Source organism: Chelonia mydas, chromosome 1 (genome assembly GCF_015237465.2).
Source record: "Chelonia mydas isolate rCheMyd1 chromosome 1, rCheMyd1.pri.v2, whole genome shotgun sequence".
Classification (NCBI taxonomy): Eukaryota; Metazoa; Chordata; order Testudines; family Cheloniidae; genus Chelonia; species Chelonia mydas.
Genome location: NC_057849.1, coordinates 239,658,499 through 239,676,204, shown reverse-complemented (window position 1 = coordinate 239,676,204; position 17,706 = coordinate 239,658,499). Strand labels below are relative to the sequence as shown.

The 17,706-nt window shown below is 40.4% G+C and overlaps 1 protein-coding gene across 18 annotated transcripts in view; it reads left to right on the top strand.

Annotated features, from left to right (window-relative positions):
• Positions 1–17,706, top strand: part of ERC1 (ELKS/RAB6-interacting/CAST family member 1) — a 551,656-nt gene that overhangs the window by 171,135 nt on the left and 362,815 nt on the right. For all 18 annotated transcript variants that reach the window (XM_043540362.1, XM_043540357.1, XM_037877967.2 and 15 more), the window contains one exon: positions 411–578. In XM_043540362.1, coding sequence (XP_043396297.1) covers positions 411–578 — 168 coding nt within the window. The remainder of the gene's footprint in view (positions 1–410; positions 579–17,706) is intronic.

Genomic DNA, 17,706 nt, shown 5'->3' with positions numbered 1-17,706 from the left:
ATAAAGTGAGCACTGTATACTTTGTATTCTATTGTAATTGAAATCAATATATTTGAAAATGTAGAAAACATCCAAAAATATTTAAATAAATGGTATCCTATTATTGTTTAACAATGCAGTTAGTTATGATTAATGGCCATTAATTTTTTTAATCGCTTGACAGCCCTATTAAATATTGATGTTTATATAGGCATCAGGTCTCCAAGTATTCTTAGTTTGATAAATCGTTCTTGAATAGTAACCATCTTTGCTGAGGCTGTTGGATTTCACAGTCTTAATGGTAGATTAGTTTCCAGAATCTGTCTGGGGTTTGCCACCACTCATTTTATTGTGGAAGTTGTGTATGCCTTGTCTAATAACTCTTTCCTTTCCTATCTAACCCAGTCTTGTTTCTACGTGTGTAAACTCAGGTGGATGCACTACGATTACGTCTGGAGGAAAAAGAGACAATGCTGAATAAGAAGACAAAGCAGATCCAGGAGATAGCAGAGGAGAAAGGGACTCAAGCAGGAGAGATACATGACCTCAAGGACATGCTGGATGTGAAAGAACGCAAGGTCAATGTTCTTCAGAAGAAGGTAAGTTTGCAGATGTATAAGGTTCTGTGTCCTCTGATATAGCCTCATTCCTGGTATAAAATATCCCAGGCTGCCAAAACGTCCCTTTGTTCCTTTATTTACATTTTTGAGGTTAGTGGATGAATTTGTTGATGTTATGGGAAGATTGTTCATGATAAACTTGTGAGCTTAGTCAAAGTTTTGAAGGGAAATTAAAAAACAGCCCAAAAGCAAAACAGAGCAAACACCAGTGTTAACCTTTCAGTGATCCTATATGTTGCTTCTGCTTCTACCTTACTGTTTGTAATGACTGAAGTATTTGTGTGGTGGACATGTCGCCCTGAAAACTCATCCTTCCCCACCCATTGCCTTAATTGGGGTGGTGGGGGGGAGACTTTAGTAGTTCAAGAAATTGATTATGTGCCAGCTCAGCCAGTTTCTCTCACCTGGCCAACAGATTTTTATTTGCTTAAGCTATGAACCTTGAGGGCTCAAGACAATATTGAGTTCAGTAAGAGCTAACCTTGTACAAAAGGGGAAATTCATGTGGAGATTAAACAATTTGACCAAGGTCACATACTAAATCAGTACTATTTATTAATAGAATCCAGGAATCCTAACTCCCAGTCCCCTGTTCTAACATTTAGGCCACATACCTTTTACTATGGACTTGGCTTTTTACTAAAAACTTATTACTTTTTGGGGATGTAAACAAGTCTGATTTCAGTGAAGTTATACCAGGAATGGCTTTGAACCATGTGTTTAAATGAGCCCTAGTGCATCATACTCAATACTGGTTGAGCTCCCTGTCATACTTTTTGACCAAGAAGCTTGGATATATAATAATTGTTTAAAATGTTGCTAGACCATATATAGAGGTTGTGATAAATGAAGGGGAGGGGGGGCAGCTCCCTTTTATGGACAGCTCCCTTTTATGGACAGCCAGCCAGCCAGTTAGCTATAAAATCCCTCTTAGTTGCTGTTCTCTACTTGCTTTACTTGTAAAGGGTTAAAGAGTCCACAGGTAAAAGGAAGAGATAAGCACCTGACCAAAAGAGCCAATGGCAGGGCTAGAACTTTTTAAAATTAGGAAAAAACTTGCCCTTTGTCTGTCTGTCTGGTGTTCTTCAGGAGAACAGAGACAGGGCTGGAACTATGCTGTGAAAAGCTTTGGGCCAGGTGTGAAAATCATCAGATCATACCTAGAAACTACTCATTTAAAAGCCAACATATGTAAGTAAGTCATGAAATGTCTAGGAAGATGTGATTAGGTTTATCTCTTTTATTTCTTTATGGCTTGTGGACTCCACTGTGCTAACCCCAGGTGCTTTTGTTTTGCTTGTAACCTTGAAGGTGGACCTCAAGAAGCTATCATGATGCTTAATCCTTGTAATTGTTTTTTTAAAACCTAGGAAAAAGCCTAAGTTCCAGATGTATTTTCTTTCTTTTTGTTTTTAATAAAATTTACCTTTTTTAAGAACAGGATTGGATTTTTCTGTCCCTAAGAGGTTTATGCATATGTTTAATTAGCTGGTGGCAACAGCTGATTTCCATTATTTTCTTTCTCAGCTCTTCCCCGGAGCGCGGGTTAAAGCTTGAGGGTGAAAGCTTGAGGGTATCCCACAGCAAGGAATTCCCAAGTGCGTCTTCCTGGGTTTTCAAAGCGGTTTTTGCACTTGGGTGGTGGCAGCATCTACCCATCCAAGCTGTAATCTTGGGAGTTTAAATCAAGCCTGGAGTGGCCAGTATTAATTTTTAAAATCCCTGCGGACCCCCACCTTCGGCACTCGAAGTGCCAGAGTGGGGAATCAGCCTTGACAGAGGTTTATGAGGATGGCTTCAATCTTTAAGCTAATGGACTTGGTCCTCTAATGTGAATATCTTTATTTCCTGTACTATTTATTACATGTGGCAGTTTTTTTAGCATTTCTTCTGAAGTGAAATTCATTTTCTGTCTTCATTTATACAAGTTAGAATTCTGCTGTTCCCAAGGATTGTCTGTCAGATCTTTTAATGAAAGTTTGAATTGTCAGTTACAGAAAATGTGTACAGACTTTAGTCTTTTTTGTTTCTATCTGCAGTCTATTCATTTTTCTTTGCTGGCTTGATCTAGCCCCGCCACCCCCACCCCCTCACTAGCATTTACGACTGGCAATCCTGACGGAGTAGGCTTTAATCTGTATCTTCTAGTTGGATACGCTATGAATCAAAGGCCTTATGACTCTACTCTAGTTTTAAACATCTCCTGATACAATGGCTGTTGCCAGTAAAACTTTAATATTTCATGTTGTCTTGGCTGGTGTGATGCTGGAATCTTGTTTGAGATCTACCCATGTTATCTCGATATGGAACACACACTCTGAAAGGAAACTGGCAGAAGAACAAGTTTTCCCATTGTGCAGTGTTTCTAGATTTGCTTCTGTGGATATTAGGTGTGTCATCAGCAGCATCTCTCCGCTTCTGGTGGCAGTGAAGTGGAATTGATGACATGTTGGATGAACTTGGTTGAACTAGGTGTTGTACAAGCATTTATTGTTTGTTCAACTTTTATTAAATGCTTCTCCCTCCCACTGGACATTTTCATTATAGAGAACTTCTTAGCTTGCACAGAAAAAATGATGACTAGGCAATATTTAAATTTGGAACTAATACCTGGGTCTTAAAGTTGAAAGAATCTGATTATTATTATAAGTAGTAGCAGTAGCAATACTGTAGCACAGAGGAAACCTGGTTATGGACCAGGATCCTATTGGGCTAGGCACTGTTTATCTAAATAATCCTTTAGGCAAAGTGATATGCTGTCTGTTAAATTAAGAAATATAATCTCTAGCGGTAAAGTTGTCATAGCCAAGATGTTTTGGGGTAAATTATGCTCTTAGAGAATGACACTGTCAAGTATCTGTGGCCCAAAATTTGATCTGTTTTAAAACTGTTGGACAAAATCCTATGATTCTAAATAATTATTCTAGGTATTTGATCCTGTTCATATAACTAAAGAAATAGTTTTTTGGGGGATTCACAAAAATCTTTACTATGCTCTACCTACTCTCTTTGCAGCAAAAGCTATCTATAGCACTCCTTCTGAAGTTGTTGGATTCCTGCCTGGACTGGTTGGCATAGATAAATGTGTAGTGCGTTTTGTGCACTGCTAAGATCACTGCTGAGGCTGGTATATAAAAGAGGTAAACAAGGAACTATGCCTTCCAGTCATTCAAAAGATGGAAGAAAGAGGGATAGTGATGTTTACTAGCTGGCTAATGATAAAATCAAAAAGAGAAGATTAATTTTAATTCAGCTTTTAAGAGGGCTATTAATAATGCAGAATTTAAATAAGTGTGAAAGTCCATTGGCATCACCACTTAAGTTGATATGCAACAAAACGTAATGTCTTGGATCTTTTTAGGCAAATCTCATCTAGCTCAGATTTCAGGTACTAGAATCACTCCACTTTGGAGTTCTTACAATTACAATGTTTTTGAGACAGCACCTTTATTTAATGCAATGTAAGGAGATATTATAAATTGTACTGAATATGGAGCCTGGAAAAGTGATGCACAGCTCTCTCTCCCTCTGTCTCACTGGCAGAAAATTAGTTTAACAGAACAGTCAGTACCTTTGGAGGAGCCTTGTGTTTTCTTTTTCAATGAAAATAAATCTAGCAGAAAAGCTTATGCATTATGTTGGTTAGGGTCCATAGAAGGAGAGAATGATGTGGAGAGGACGAGCTGCGTATCACTAGCATTCACTCATTATCATCCTCCTTGCTGCTTCAGTCTTGGAAGGTAGATGGGATCAGGAGGGAACAGAAAATTTTCAATACCAGATAATTGAAGCAGTTTGAAAGAACCACCTCTGAGACTACAGACACATGGCTATTACTGTGAGACTGTAAAGTATAATAACATGACAAACCTGTGCTTTTGTACATGTATCATTGAGCTGGTGACATTTCTAGTCAACATCATTATCTTGTTCATTATTATGATCTCTGTTGAGAGTGCATAGTGTGATACAGCATGGCCAGATGGCAGCAGGAGAGTGTTAGAAGGAAGCCTTATTCCCTGTAGAGGGAAGAAAGTTTGCTATAAATTAATTAAAGCACCTGAAGCCAATTAAAGCACCTGAAGCCAGTCACGTGATAACCCCCCCCCCCCCCGCTTCAATCAGATAAGAGGAGGAGTTGAAGCAGAGTGGATTGGTGGTGGAGCAGAGAGCAGTTTGGAGGGAAGCAGAGGAGAGTTTGGAGAAGTGCTGCGGTGGGCTAAGAAGACCAAGACCCTAGGTAAAGGGACACCTGGTTTGTGCAGAGGGAGGGCAGGAAGCCCCACAAGCTGAAGGGCAGGAGAGGGAAGTAGCCCAGGGGAAGGAACCGCTAGTTCTAGTGGTTTACCGCTATCCCTAGGGCCCCTGGGCTGGGACACACATCTGTAGGGCCACGACATGGTCATCTATCCATACGTTCACGTCCCACTGTGTCTGAGGCAATGCTAGTTTTGGGGGGGCAGTGTTAGCTTATCCATGAACTTCGAGCACACCTCCAAGGTACTGCTTGTGAGTCACTTAGCATAGATTCCAAATGAGCAAGCATTCGAAGAAGAAAAAACGGTTACCTATCTTTCATAACTATTCTAGATGTGTTGCTCATGTCCAGTCCATGACCCATCCTCCTACCCTTCTGTTGGAGTTGACGGCAAGTAGGAACTGAGAGGGTGTGGGGCTGGCAATGCCCCTTATAAATGTGGGGTATCCAGGGGGTGCTAGGGCTGGTCCTACAGATACTGAACTTTAGGGGGAAAATCTCCGGCAACTGTGCACATGGGCACGCACACACCCTAGCATGGAATGGACACGAGCAACACATCTCAAAGAACTACAGTTATGAAAAGTAGGTAACCTTTTTTTTGCCTTCTTCATCAACATCTCATCCACCGCAGGCTGAGCCTCTGCCCGTACCAGAGGAGGAAGAAGAGCAGGAGAACATTCCACCGCCACTCCACTTTTATTCTTCCTTCCTGATGAGGCTATCATGCCTACATCTCGTATTGCAGCTGATGACTAAACACTTTCAGGAGTTATTTTGTAGGATTGCAGACACTTTTCAGGTCCCTTTAGAGGGGGTGAAGGACTAACAACGTAAGCAGCTCAACATCCTGCATACGTTGTCCTCTTCTAAAATAGCCCCCTCTATCAACAAGGCCCTACTTGATCCTGCAAAAATACTCTGGCAGACCCCCGTGTCCATTCTACCAACTTACAAGCAGGTGGAAAAAAATATTATGTTCCTGCAAAGGACTTGGAATTTCTTTTTACTCACCCTACCCCGAATTCCTTAGCTGTCAATGCTGTGCAGGCAAAAGGACATCAATATCAATCTCATCAATACCCACCATGATAGAGACTGGAAACAACTTGAGCTGTTCGGATGCAAAGTTTATTAGTCCGCGACTCTTCAGTTCTGCATTTCCAGCTACAGCTAATGGCTAAATATAATTGTCAGCTACTCAAAAATACAAAAACTCTGCCAGGACCTACCTGACGAAAGCCTGTACATCTCTGGAAGCCTTTTTGGACTCTGGACACGGCTGCTCGTTCCATCACAACTGCCGTTGTTATAAGGCGGGCTTCATGGCTCCACCTCTCGGGTCTTCCTAAAAAGGTACAAACTACAGTAGAGGATCTACCCTTGGAAGGTCCCAAATTATTCGCGGAGCATACGGATAACTCCCTATGCTCCCTTAAAGACTCCCTAGCTACTCTACGCTCTCTTGGCATTTACACAACAGTGTCGAAAAGACGCCCAGGAAGTATCTTCCCCTGCAATCCCAACCACTGCAGTACACCCCACAGTGGCCCTATGATACTGAGAGCTGATGCCTGCCATATGCAGACAGACTGCTCCTCAAGGGGCCTCCAGCCCCTTCAATGCACCTCCAGCCAAGCAACAATTTTGAAGGTGTGGTCGAGGCCTGGAGAAGCCTCCCCATGCTCCAGTCATACCAACCATCTTTGACATCCCACCAGTTTGGCAAACGTTTAGCCCCCTTCCTTCCATCATGCAGGCTAATACCTGAGACAGGTGGGTCCTCAAGATCATCAGGGAAGGATACTCCATCCCTTTCCTATCCATTCTACCCCACCACCCTCCCTTCCTGTCCCTCTTCAGGGACCCTTCTCACGAACCCATTCTGCAACAGTGAGCCACAGAACTGGTCCCTTCCCAACACAGAGGACAGGGTTTCTACTCCCTTTATTTTCTGATCCAGAAGAAATAGGGCAGGTGGTGGCTGATCCTGGACCTTTGAAACCTCAACAAGTTCATCAAACTGCAACCCTTCAAAATGGTTACCCTCTCCACCATTATCCCGGCACTGGAACAGGGGGATTGGTTCTCGGCCCTCAACTTCCAAGATGTTTATTTCCTTATTACTATACCCCCTGACCACAGATGTTTTCTCCGGTTCACCACGGGCACTGATCACTATAGTACAACGCACTGCCTTTTGGACTGTCAGTGGCCCCTTGTGTGTTCTTGAAGGTCCTGTGATAGTCGTTGCCTACCCCTGCAAACTTTCTCTACTTAGACAACTGTCTCCTCAAAGTCCTGTCTGAAAGTGATGCTCTTCACACCTTCCAGGTGACAATGAACCTCTTCTTGGAGCTAGGCCTTTGTGTGAACTTGGAGAAATCTACTTTAACGCCAGTGCAACACCTGGAGTTCATCAGGGCACAGTTAGATGCCATATAAGCCAAAGCCTTCCTTCTATCACAGATTTTTGGCTATTGTCGACTTTGTATCCAAGGTACAAGCCTGCCCCCAGATCTCCATCAGAAAGTATCTCCCAGCTACTCGGCCACATGGCAGCAGCCACGTTCATGGTAAAGCACACAACTACACATACAATGCCTTCAAGTGTAGCAGCATACAGTATATGTCCCTCGCAGGCATAGCCTGCACAAATGCATATCCAAGCCAATGAGAGTAAAGAACTCACTACTCTGATTGAGACAGCCCAACATCATCTGTATCGGCATTCCTTTCCTGAAACTGTCACCTACCATGATTCTAACCACTGATGCCTGCTTCATCAGTTGGGGAGCGCACCTTCACACTCAAATGGTGCACGGAAGATGGTCCTTAACTGAATCTACATTACATATCAACCTTCTAGAGCTATGAGTGGTCTGCAGTGCCTTCCGACACTTTTCTCCCACTGATTGCACACTGCTGCATCAGGGTCATGACAGCCAATGTGACCTGTTTTACACAAACAGGCAAGGTGGAGTGAAGTCCCACTTGTTATGCTCGGAGACACTGAAATTATGGAACTGTACGAATACAACACTTATATCCTGTTTGTTATCATGGGGAGGGACTGTCATTTAGTAATTGTCAGAGTGTCTGTGACTTGGATCTGAGTTCTGCTCTCGCTCTGCTTTGCCACTACTCCTTATGTTAACTTGAAAAAGTTACTCTAACAACCTGTAATACACATTTAATGTACTTACCTATCTCCCAGGATGTGTTGAGGCCTAATGTTGGAAAAGTGCTTTGCGGTTCTCATGTGAAAAGTGCTACAGAAGTAATAAGTTGTATATATTCACGTATTTTTGTTCTGTAGGGGAAACGATTTATGGCTGTTTTAGTAGTAGTAGTGTGAGGAACACCAGGAGATGGGAGTCCTGGTGCCACAGGTGAAGAACACGGAGCGCACCATCATCACTTGGAGAGCCAGAACCAAGCTGGAGAGGACCCTGAAGATGCCATCTGCTGCCAATTCGTGGAAAACCTGAAACAGAAGTCAGACCAGGGCAAGACCTTTGAGGTAACATGCAAGTGGGACACCAACAACCACTTCCTCCCTGGGGGCAGTTTCACCTGATTTGCCGGCTGGAGGTTCATGCACCGGGCCCGGCTCAACTGCGTCCCACTGAACGGAGCCGTCCGCCATGGGAATCGGGACAAGTGATGCAGGAAGTGTGGCTATGCCAACTAGACACTACCACACGTCTTGTGTAGCTGCAAGCCCCATTCCAGAGCCTGGTAGCTGTGGCACAATGCCATCCAAGATTGACTGGTCAGAGCCATCCCACCACCTGTGGGGAAGATAGCCGTGAACTCTGCCATCTCTGGAACCAGCAGCCAACTGCGACCAGACGTCGTCATCACCAACGAGGACCAGAAGATGATCATCATGGTGAACATCACTGTGCCCTTCAAAAACAGGACCCCAGCTTTCCACGATGCCTGATCTTGAAAGCTGGTGAAATACATCCCTCTGGCCGACATCCTGAGGGCTAGGGGCTACAAGGTCCAAACTCACGCTGATAGTCGGAACCCTGGGCGCATGGGACCCCGGTAACGAGCGAGTGCTGAAAGAATGTGAAGTCAGTCAACGCTACACTCAGCTAATGTGGCAACTCATGGTGTCGGATGCCATCAGGTGGTCGAGGGACATATACATAGAACACATCACCGGACATCGGCAATATCAGGAGGAATGAGCTGGAGTGCCGATGAGAAGCGCGGTCAGGAAAGTAACTCAGATACTTTCCTGATGGACTGTTTTTTTTCTCTAAATGGACAACCTATCCTAAATTCTCAATTATTGAGGGACAATCTTCACTCATTGATATATTTTGTTTTTTGCCACCAACTCTCTGTATAACTTTTTTCATGAGTAATGTAATCCGAATGTATGGATGCTAAATATCTAATCTGTATTCTTAAATTCGTTCACCTACGTTTGTGTTGTTGCTGATTATGCTCTATGTGTATTTTATTACTTTAAAAACAAACTTTGTAGTTGTGGATAATCTAAGCACTGTACCTAGATGGACAGACACTCATTTCTCAACCTATGTATTATATAATTCTTTTAACATTAGCTTTGGAAAAAAATTATTTTCCCCTCTTATTTTCTAGGTACTCAGTTTCTAATTATTTACTTTTGCAACTAATTTTCAGTAGACACTGCAGTGATGATTTGGGTGCTACAGTGCTTAGTGTAAAATGGAAAATAAATTTCTCAAACTACAGAAATAATGTAATGTGTATATATATTCCCAAATTCCTTCCAAGCAGAGGCTACTAGTGAAGTTGGTTGTAGAGTTTTATTTCCGTTTCCTGACACTGTGCTCTGAAGTGACCCCACAGTTTTAGAGATAGCTGATAGTTAACATAGAATGTGTATTCTAGAGTTCAGTATTTACAGTGTACCTATCTGTGTATCTCCTCCCTTCCCCCTTGTATTGTTTTATGTCTAGCGCATGAAACAGGACAATAGCAGCTGGCTGTGTATGCCTTACAATGGGATTAGTAAAGTTCCCCTCCTCCCTCAGGCTCTCCCCTGTGGTTTAATACAGTTTTATGTTGCAGTACTTTTCTTATCTTTGTAATAAATCATTGACTTAGAAAATGTAATTGAGTGTTTGAATCTGAGCCTCATTTAGAATCTGTGTTAAAATTGTACTGGTTCCTGCTTGACTGATTCTAAATGATAATGTAGATGAAAGTTTAATTTGTTATTAGCGTTCCCTTTGTATTCAGGCCCAAATCCTCTGTGCTTTCATTCTGTACTTCTTGATATCCTTCATCTATCCCGTACCTGGGCTCTTTTTTTGCTTGCCTAACTCCTCTTTTATCTTTAGTACTCCTTTGGTGAGCTAAAACTTTCCTGCCCTTGGCCTCTTCTTAGTGCTGTCTGTGCCATAATGAGTTCGTATTGGAAAACCCGGGTGGTGGGGTGAAGTGCCATGCTCTATGCATATCTGAGCCGAATTATTTTAGCATTTATTTATTTGTAGGACAGTATTCATTCTCTGAATGGTGAGTGACATTAAAGGTAATGTAGGAAAAGGGCACTGCCATTCCTGTGTAGACGGGACCAAAGTTGATGTGGAATCTAGGATATTTCCCTGGCAATAACAAACATTGGAACTCTATTCTTTGTTTCAGAGTAGCAGCCATGTTAGTCTGTATTCGCAAAAAGAAAAGGAGTACTTGTGGCACCTTAGAGACTAACAAATTTATTTGAGCATAAGCTTTCTCTTATGAAAGTGATGAAGTAGCTCACGAAAGCTTATGCTCAAATAAATTTGTTAGTCTCTAAGGTGCCACAAGTACTCCTTTTCTATTCTTTGCGTTTCTCCAAGTGAACAAGCTCAATTCACAGGTTAGCGTTTCTTTTCACTTCACACTTTTAAAAATGAAATAGCATAAATTTTATAATGCTCGTCCTTGATCATCATCTGAGCACCCTAGTCTCACCCTGCTTCATGCAGAATGATGAACAAAAGGGCTGAGCTTCCTTTTCCAGTTCCAGAGTTCCCTCTTCCCTGTTGTTATGGCTTCCACAAAATAGGGGTAATATCCACCATATGGTGATTCTCACTTTACCTAACTTCTCAAACTGGGAAAGGCCATGAAAAAGACAAATAATATGTCAAAGCCAAATAATAATGTGGCAAAGCTCTGCATCCTGGGATTTCTGTGTTTCTTTGCATCACACATGAAGCCTCCTCACCAGTATAGTGTTTTCAGAGGCATTAGTGAGGTACAGTCATACATTTATCAAGGACCTGAGGGCCAGATAGACTGAGCTAATGTGAAATCAGATTGTCTTAAGGAATTTTATCCATTCTGTCTCCTATACCTGTCATATTTGCAAATGCCCCTATCCCATCCAGATTTAAAATAAAAACACAGAGGAAAAAATAGCCCCATTACTACATTGTACAAGTTGAAAATCTGCTAGACACTTTACACAGGTACTGACTGAGCAGGAAAGGAGAGTGTCCTGTGTTATTGATTCTCTAAAATAACATTTAACTAACACCAAACTCTCATGAAATGGCAGTGCACGTGCATTTTTAACAGTACACACGCTTGTTTATTCACCAGATCACCTCCTTTCAGGATATATTGATCTTGTTAGAATTATTGTTCCTCATTATTTTGTGGTGCTGCAGTGGTAGAATGTGGTTTTTCTACATTAAGCTAAGACAAAACAAGTCCATACACACACATTAGGATTCCAGAGTTTGACTCAGATATGGGTGAATGTCCCAAGTGAAATTACTTTCTAGCTCCATCATGCCATTTCCTACTGGCTTTAATGGGTGCCAGGAACATAACATTCATAGACGCAGTCACAATTAGCACTTGCTAGCATCAGTAGGCAGCACTAATGGAGAACTAATCTAGTGCTGTTCAGTGTGACTAGATCTGGATTTCAAGCCAAATGGATATTAATGAAAATTATAGTTTTAAGTATTATAATTTGTACTAGCATATAAAATAAATTATTGCAATGGTCTCAGTGCTGATTCTCAGTATCTGGCAATTTAATTTCTACAAAGTAGGACAAACCTGAACTTATAAGTAGGGTTGTTGATTAATCACAGTTAACTCACACGATTAACTTAAAAAAATTAATCACGATTTATCACACTGATAAACAGTAGAATGAATACCAATTGAAATGTATTAAATATTTTTGGATGCTTTTCTACATTTTCAAATATTAGAATACAAAGTGTACACTGCTCACTTTATATTATGATTTTTTATTACAAATATTTGCTCTGTAAAATGATAAAGAAAGCATTTTTCAATTCACTTCATGCAAGTATTATAATGCAATATCTTTATCATGAAAGTGCAATTTACAAATGTAGATTTTTTTGTTATATAATAGCACTCAAACAAAACAATGTAAAACTTTAGAGCCTACAAGCCCACTCAGTCCTACTTCTTGTTCAGCCAATCGCTAAGACAAACAAGTTACCATTCCAGAGGATATTCTTCCATGCCTATGATGCTTGCTTAAAAAAATGCGTTAATTACATTTGTGACGGCACTCCTTGGGGGAGAATTGTATGTCTCCTACTCTGTTCTACCCATATTCTCCCATACAGTTCATGTTATAGCAGTCTCGGATGATGACCTAGCACATGTTGTTTGTTTTAAGAACAGTTTCACTTCAGATTTAACAAAAGGCAAAGAACGTACCAGTGTGAGATTTCTCAAGATAGCTTCAGCACTCGATCCAAGATTTAAACATCTGAAGTGCCTTCCAAAATCTGAGAGGGACGAGGTATGGAGCATGCTTTCAAAAGTCTTAAAAGAGGAACACTCGGATGTGGAAACTACAGAACCCAAACCACCAAAAAAGAAAATCAACCTTCTGCTGGTGGCATCTGACTTAGATGATGAAAATGAATATTCGTCACTCCGCACTGCTTTTGATCGTCATCGGCATGGATGCATGTCCTCTGGAATGGTGGATGAAGCATGAAGGGTCATACGAATGTTTAGCACAACTGGCACGTAAATTCCTTGCAATGACAGCTACAAAAGTGCCACGTAGATGCCTGTTCTCGCTTTCAGGTGACGTAAATAAGAAGCAGGCAGCATTATGTCCTGTAAATGTAAAGAAACTTGTTTGTCTGAGTGATTGGCTGAACAAGAAGTAGGACTGAGTGGACATGCAGGCTGTAAAATTTTACATTGTTTGTTTTATTTTTGAGTGCAGTTATTTTTTTGTACATTTGTAAGTTCAACTTTCATGATAAAGAGATTGCACTGCATTATTTGTATTAGGTGAATTGAAAAATACTATTTGTTTTTAGTGTGCAAATATTTGTAATAAAAATAATAATATAAAGTGAGCGCTGTACATTTTGTATTCTGTGTGGTAATTGAAATCAGTATATTTGAAAATGTAGGAAATATCCAAAAATATTTAAATAAATGGTATTCTATTATTCCTTAACAGTGCGATTAATCACGATTAATTTTTTTAATCGCTTGACAGCCCTACTGATAAGGTTAGTAATATACTAAAAACAAGAAAACAAAAAGGAGAAATCTGGGTACAATTTTCCAATCAAGAAGAATGCAGAGAGATGAGTTTAGATATTTAAAGCTGCAACATATTTTAATTTATCTGAGAGAATAGGCCTTAGCTCAGAAATTGGGACAACTATATTTTCTTGTCAGACAACCGAATTTGAAGTCTTAGCTGCCTCTGGACAAGTTAGGAAAACGCCCTCTCCGCCCCCCAGTCTAGTAAATTGTTCTCATGGTACAAAAAAAAGAAGTTTAAAGATTAAAAAATCTGAAACAGAGAATATTTTTGTTCACACATTACACAATCAACCTGAGAAGTTCACTGCCAAAAATTATTGGTGAGGCAGAGAACTTAGTAAGATTCAGCATTAGATACCATAGTTTAAACATTCAAATTCAAATCATCATGTTTCAGGACATAAGCCATCCATTAACTTCCTGTGGTTTGAAAGAAACACCCCACCTCTTCCCCTCATGTTTTACCTTCCTCTGAAGCTTCTAGTGTGCTTCTGGAAGCTTCTTGACCACTGTCAGAGATGGATACTGCACTAGATTTAGATAGATCATTGATCTGACCTGGTATGGCAGTTCTCAAGTCTTATGATTGAACCTTGTCAGACTATTTTTTTTTAATCTAATTTCTTTCTTTCTAGGTATTTAACTCATTCCCAGTTTGCATGTATTTTAAGCAAATGCTATGAAAGTCACTGATGAAGTACTGTGGCAATACTCAAGGACATCTAGATTGGTGCCCCCCAAAATCCTGAACTTGTCAGATCAGAATGCAATTCCCAGTTTTGAAATCTCACTTCTTTTGTTAGTGGTGGTTTGGAGTACTTGAAAGGCTATTTAGATCCTTCTGAAGAAGAAATGCTTCTCAGTATCCCAAAACTGACGCCTCTGACTGATGGGACCTTGAAGAAGACACTAGTCATTTTTTTTGGTGGATAGAAGGATTGTGGCTGTGATGATAAAACGCTGAGAATTTGGTTTTAAAATCCAAGAATGAGATCCTCTTGGGACAGAAATGCAGTGTTTTAAATTCTAATTTCACTTTGAAGTGGGAGATACCATAATTGCAATCCAGTTGTTTCAGTGCTTGTGTTGGGTCTTAGTGGGTCTGTTTGACTCCTCATTACACATTTATTAGAAGTGATAAGTATGCAGAGGAAAGTAGGGTATGAAGTAAAGAGGAAAAAAAGTTCTTTAAAGAGGGATTTGTAAACTTAAATGAACTGTTCTTAAATTTGACATGAATTTGCTTGAAAAGTATCCTAACCTGTGAAAAGATGTAGAGTGGAGAATGGCTTTTTGGATCCATGCCAGCTGTCTGTTAGCTGCAGCACCAAAGGCACGAAGTAATTAACCATCTGAAGAGGTCATTAAATCAAGCTTTGATGTAGCAGCTTCTCTTTTTTCTCCTTCTTTCTCTCTTCTCAAGTTGTGAGGGTCAGTCTTATAGAACAGATACCAAGGTGAGGTTAGCTTCAAGAACCAGACATGTATTGTATACTTACCTATATCATCTGCCAGTAATTGCTAGCCTTCTTGTTTATGCTCCTTTTCTTTGGTCTGTGAACTTTTTTTAATACAATAACAGCTACATACGTGTCTGAGTATAGGCTTTTCGGTAGAGAGTTCAGTCAGAAATTCTTGGCCAGTGAATGACCTGTAAGCTGTGTAGCTAAAATGCCTTACTTGTAAACTGAAATATTTTAGAACTTCATGCTAGTTTCATGGCAGTTTCTGTATATGTGGGATCATAAGGGTAAGAGTGAAAGGGACACATTCATACCCCCGAAAATGCAAGAACAGATCCTCTTTCTGGTGCTATCAATATTCTTTGGAAACTAATTTTGATCTTAGAACAAAGGGCCAAGCAGCAGCAGCTGGGTATACGTTGTATGTGGTGTATTGTTGCATTGTGAAGCTTCCCCATCTCAAACCCCTTTCCCCCTCTAACATCACCCTGGACCTTTTCTGTTTTCAAAAAGAAGTATATGCCAAACTTGTTAGAAGCATTACTAGTATCCTGCTATGCTGGGTTTGTCAATGTCAAGGTAGTTCCAAAGTGCTCTAGAGATATCCAGTATTCCCTACGTAATACCTCAAAGGTGGTGGAATTCCAGGATGTTAGCAATGTTTTGAGAGACAGTGTTCTCTTCTGACCTGGAGAGGGAGTCTTGAGTAATGATTTTAATAAGACGCAGGTGCTTACTAGAACAGCAGTCAATTGTTTTTAAATATAGTACGTTGGCTGTCTTAAGTGCCTTTATATGATGCTGCTCTGGTTGGGATTTTCTTGTAGGTTTATTTACTTTCTTTTGGACTTTTTGTTTTAAAACAAAATTCAAACGCATCTTTGGTAATGAACACCTTTAAAAATAAAGTGGGTGTGGTGGTAGAAGGAGAAGAGCTCGTTTCCGAGGGGAAAAAATAGGCAAAATTAAAATACAGTATCCCTGCCCAAATAGAATAATTGAGATGAATTGAACAAGCTTATCATTTTGTTTGTGACCTACACTGAAGAATTGACCACTGCTATCTAGAGCGGTTGACCCGGCCTGAGGGATTTGGAATGAGGGAAAGGAAAGATCAGGTATCTTCCATTCTAGTGCCTCAAATCCCAGATTGCTTTGCAAATTTAACTGGTGTATACAGGGATTATTTTTGTCTATCATGGAAGTGCAGTTATCCCTATGGTATAATTTGGCGGCTCTTTAATGGCACTCAGCACCAGCAGTTGGTATACAAAGTAAAGAAGCTTATTGAGCTTATTAAATCTAACTGAATCTTGTTATATAATCTAAACACTGTTTACCAAATTGTGGGTGGGGGAGGGGGAATTGCATAAGACCACCCAAAATTGAAAAAGTATTAAAAATCATGCTGCTTCAACAAAAGGATGTAAATTCCAGGGCCCTACAGTATATGTTTTTCTCCGTATGGAAGGTACTTATACCACTTTCTCTCTATGAAGTTACTTATACCACTGTAATCCTCCTGTACTCTGAGATGCATAGGGTGTCCTCCATTTCTGCCATTTATTTTGGTCTTGTGCTGGTTTGTTCAGGCATCAGATTGTCATGTTGATGGGTCTGCTTTCTTTCTTTTTTGTTCTACATAATATTTCTCTACCTTGCCCCTCTTTTCAGGTGGTATTCATATTATCACTTGCTGTGGAAGTCATGATGGTGGCCTCTTTAAAGCATGTTGTAAATCGGTCCGTTGTTGTCTCCTTACCATATTTGATGCTTTAAATTGGTTTGTTCTACTTATAATTTCTGATGTTGCAAGAAATTCTTTCCAGTGGATTCTGGATATCTTCCACAGATGTTTACTTTGGAATGAGTTGATCTTCTTAGCAATTTCTGTTGTAGATTTCAATGACTCTGCTCCATAAAGGAGGACAGATATGATTCTGGTGTTTGGCTGTGACACAAAAATATGAATTTTTAATCATGCTCCTTTTCCAAATCCTTTCAAGTTTATGGATATTGCTGCTTTTGATATTTGTTGCTTGACGTCTAGCATGGTGGCACCATCATTGCACATATCACTCCCTAGATAGGTAAAAATGACATAACGCTCAAAGGTTACCTTGGGGCAGATTTAGCCATATATTTTGTCTTCCCCTTGTTGATGAACAAACCAACTTGTTTTCCTCATCTGCAAAAAAATGGAGTTTTTCTTCCATTAAGGGATATGTTGAACTAAGGACAAACATTGCCAGCAAAAGGAAGGTCATCCAATTGTGCTTTATCATTTGTCCTTAAAATTCCTCAGTGCAATGTACAGAGATAAAATCAGCTTCCTTCTCATACTTACTTTACTCACCCTGTTTATACACCCAAGGATCTCATTAGCCCTTTTTGCTTCAGCATCCCACTGGGAGCACTTGTTGAGTTTCCTGTCCATTATGACCTCTAAATCCTTTTCATAGTCACTGTTCTCCAGTATGCAGTCCTCTATTCTGTAGATATAACTTCCATTCCTTGCTCCAAGATGCATAACTTTGCATTTGGCTGTATTAAAATGCATCTTGTTTGAATGGGCCCAGGTTTCCATGTGCTCCAAGTGGCTCTGTATGATTGACTGCCACTTTCCTCATCATTATTTTCCACTCCACCAATACGTATAATCTATACATTTTATCACCAGTGATTTTATATTTATTTCCAGATCATGGATGAAAATATTGAATAGCATCAGGCCTAAAAGCAATCCCTATGGAACCTTGCTAGAAACACCCTCATTCCCCATTGACAGCTACTTCTTGAGATCTGCCCATTACGTTAT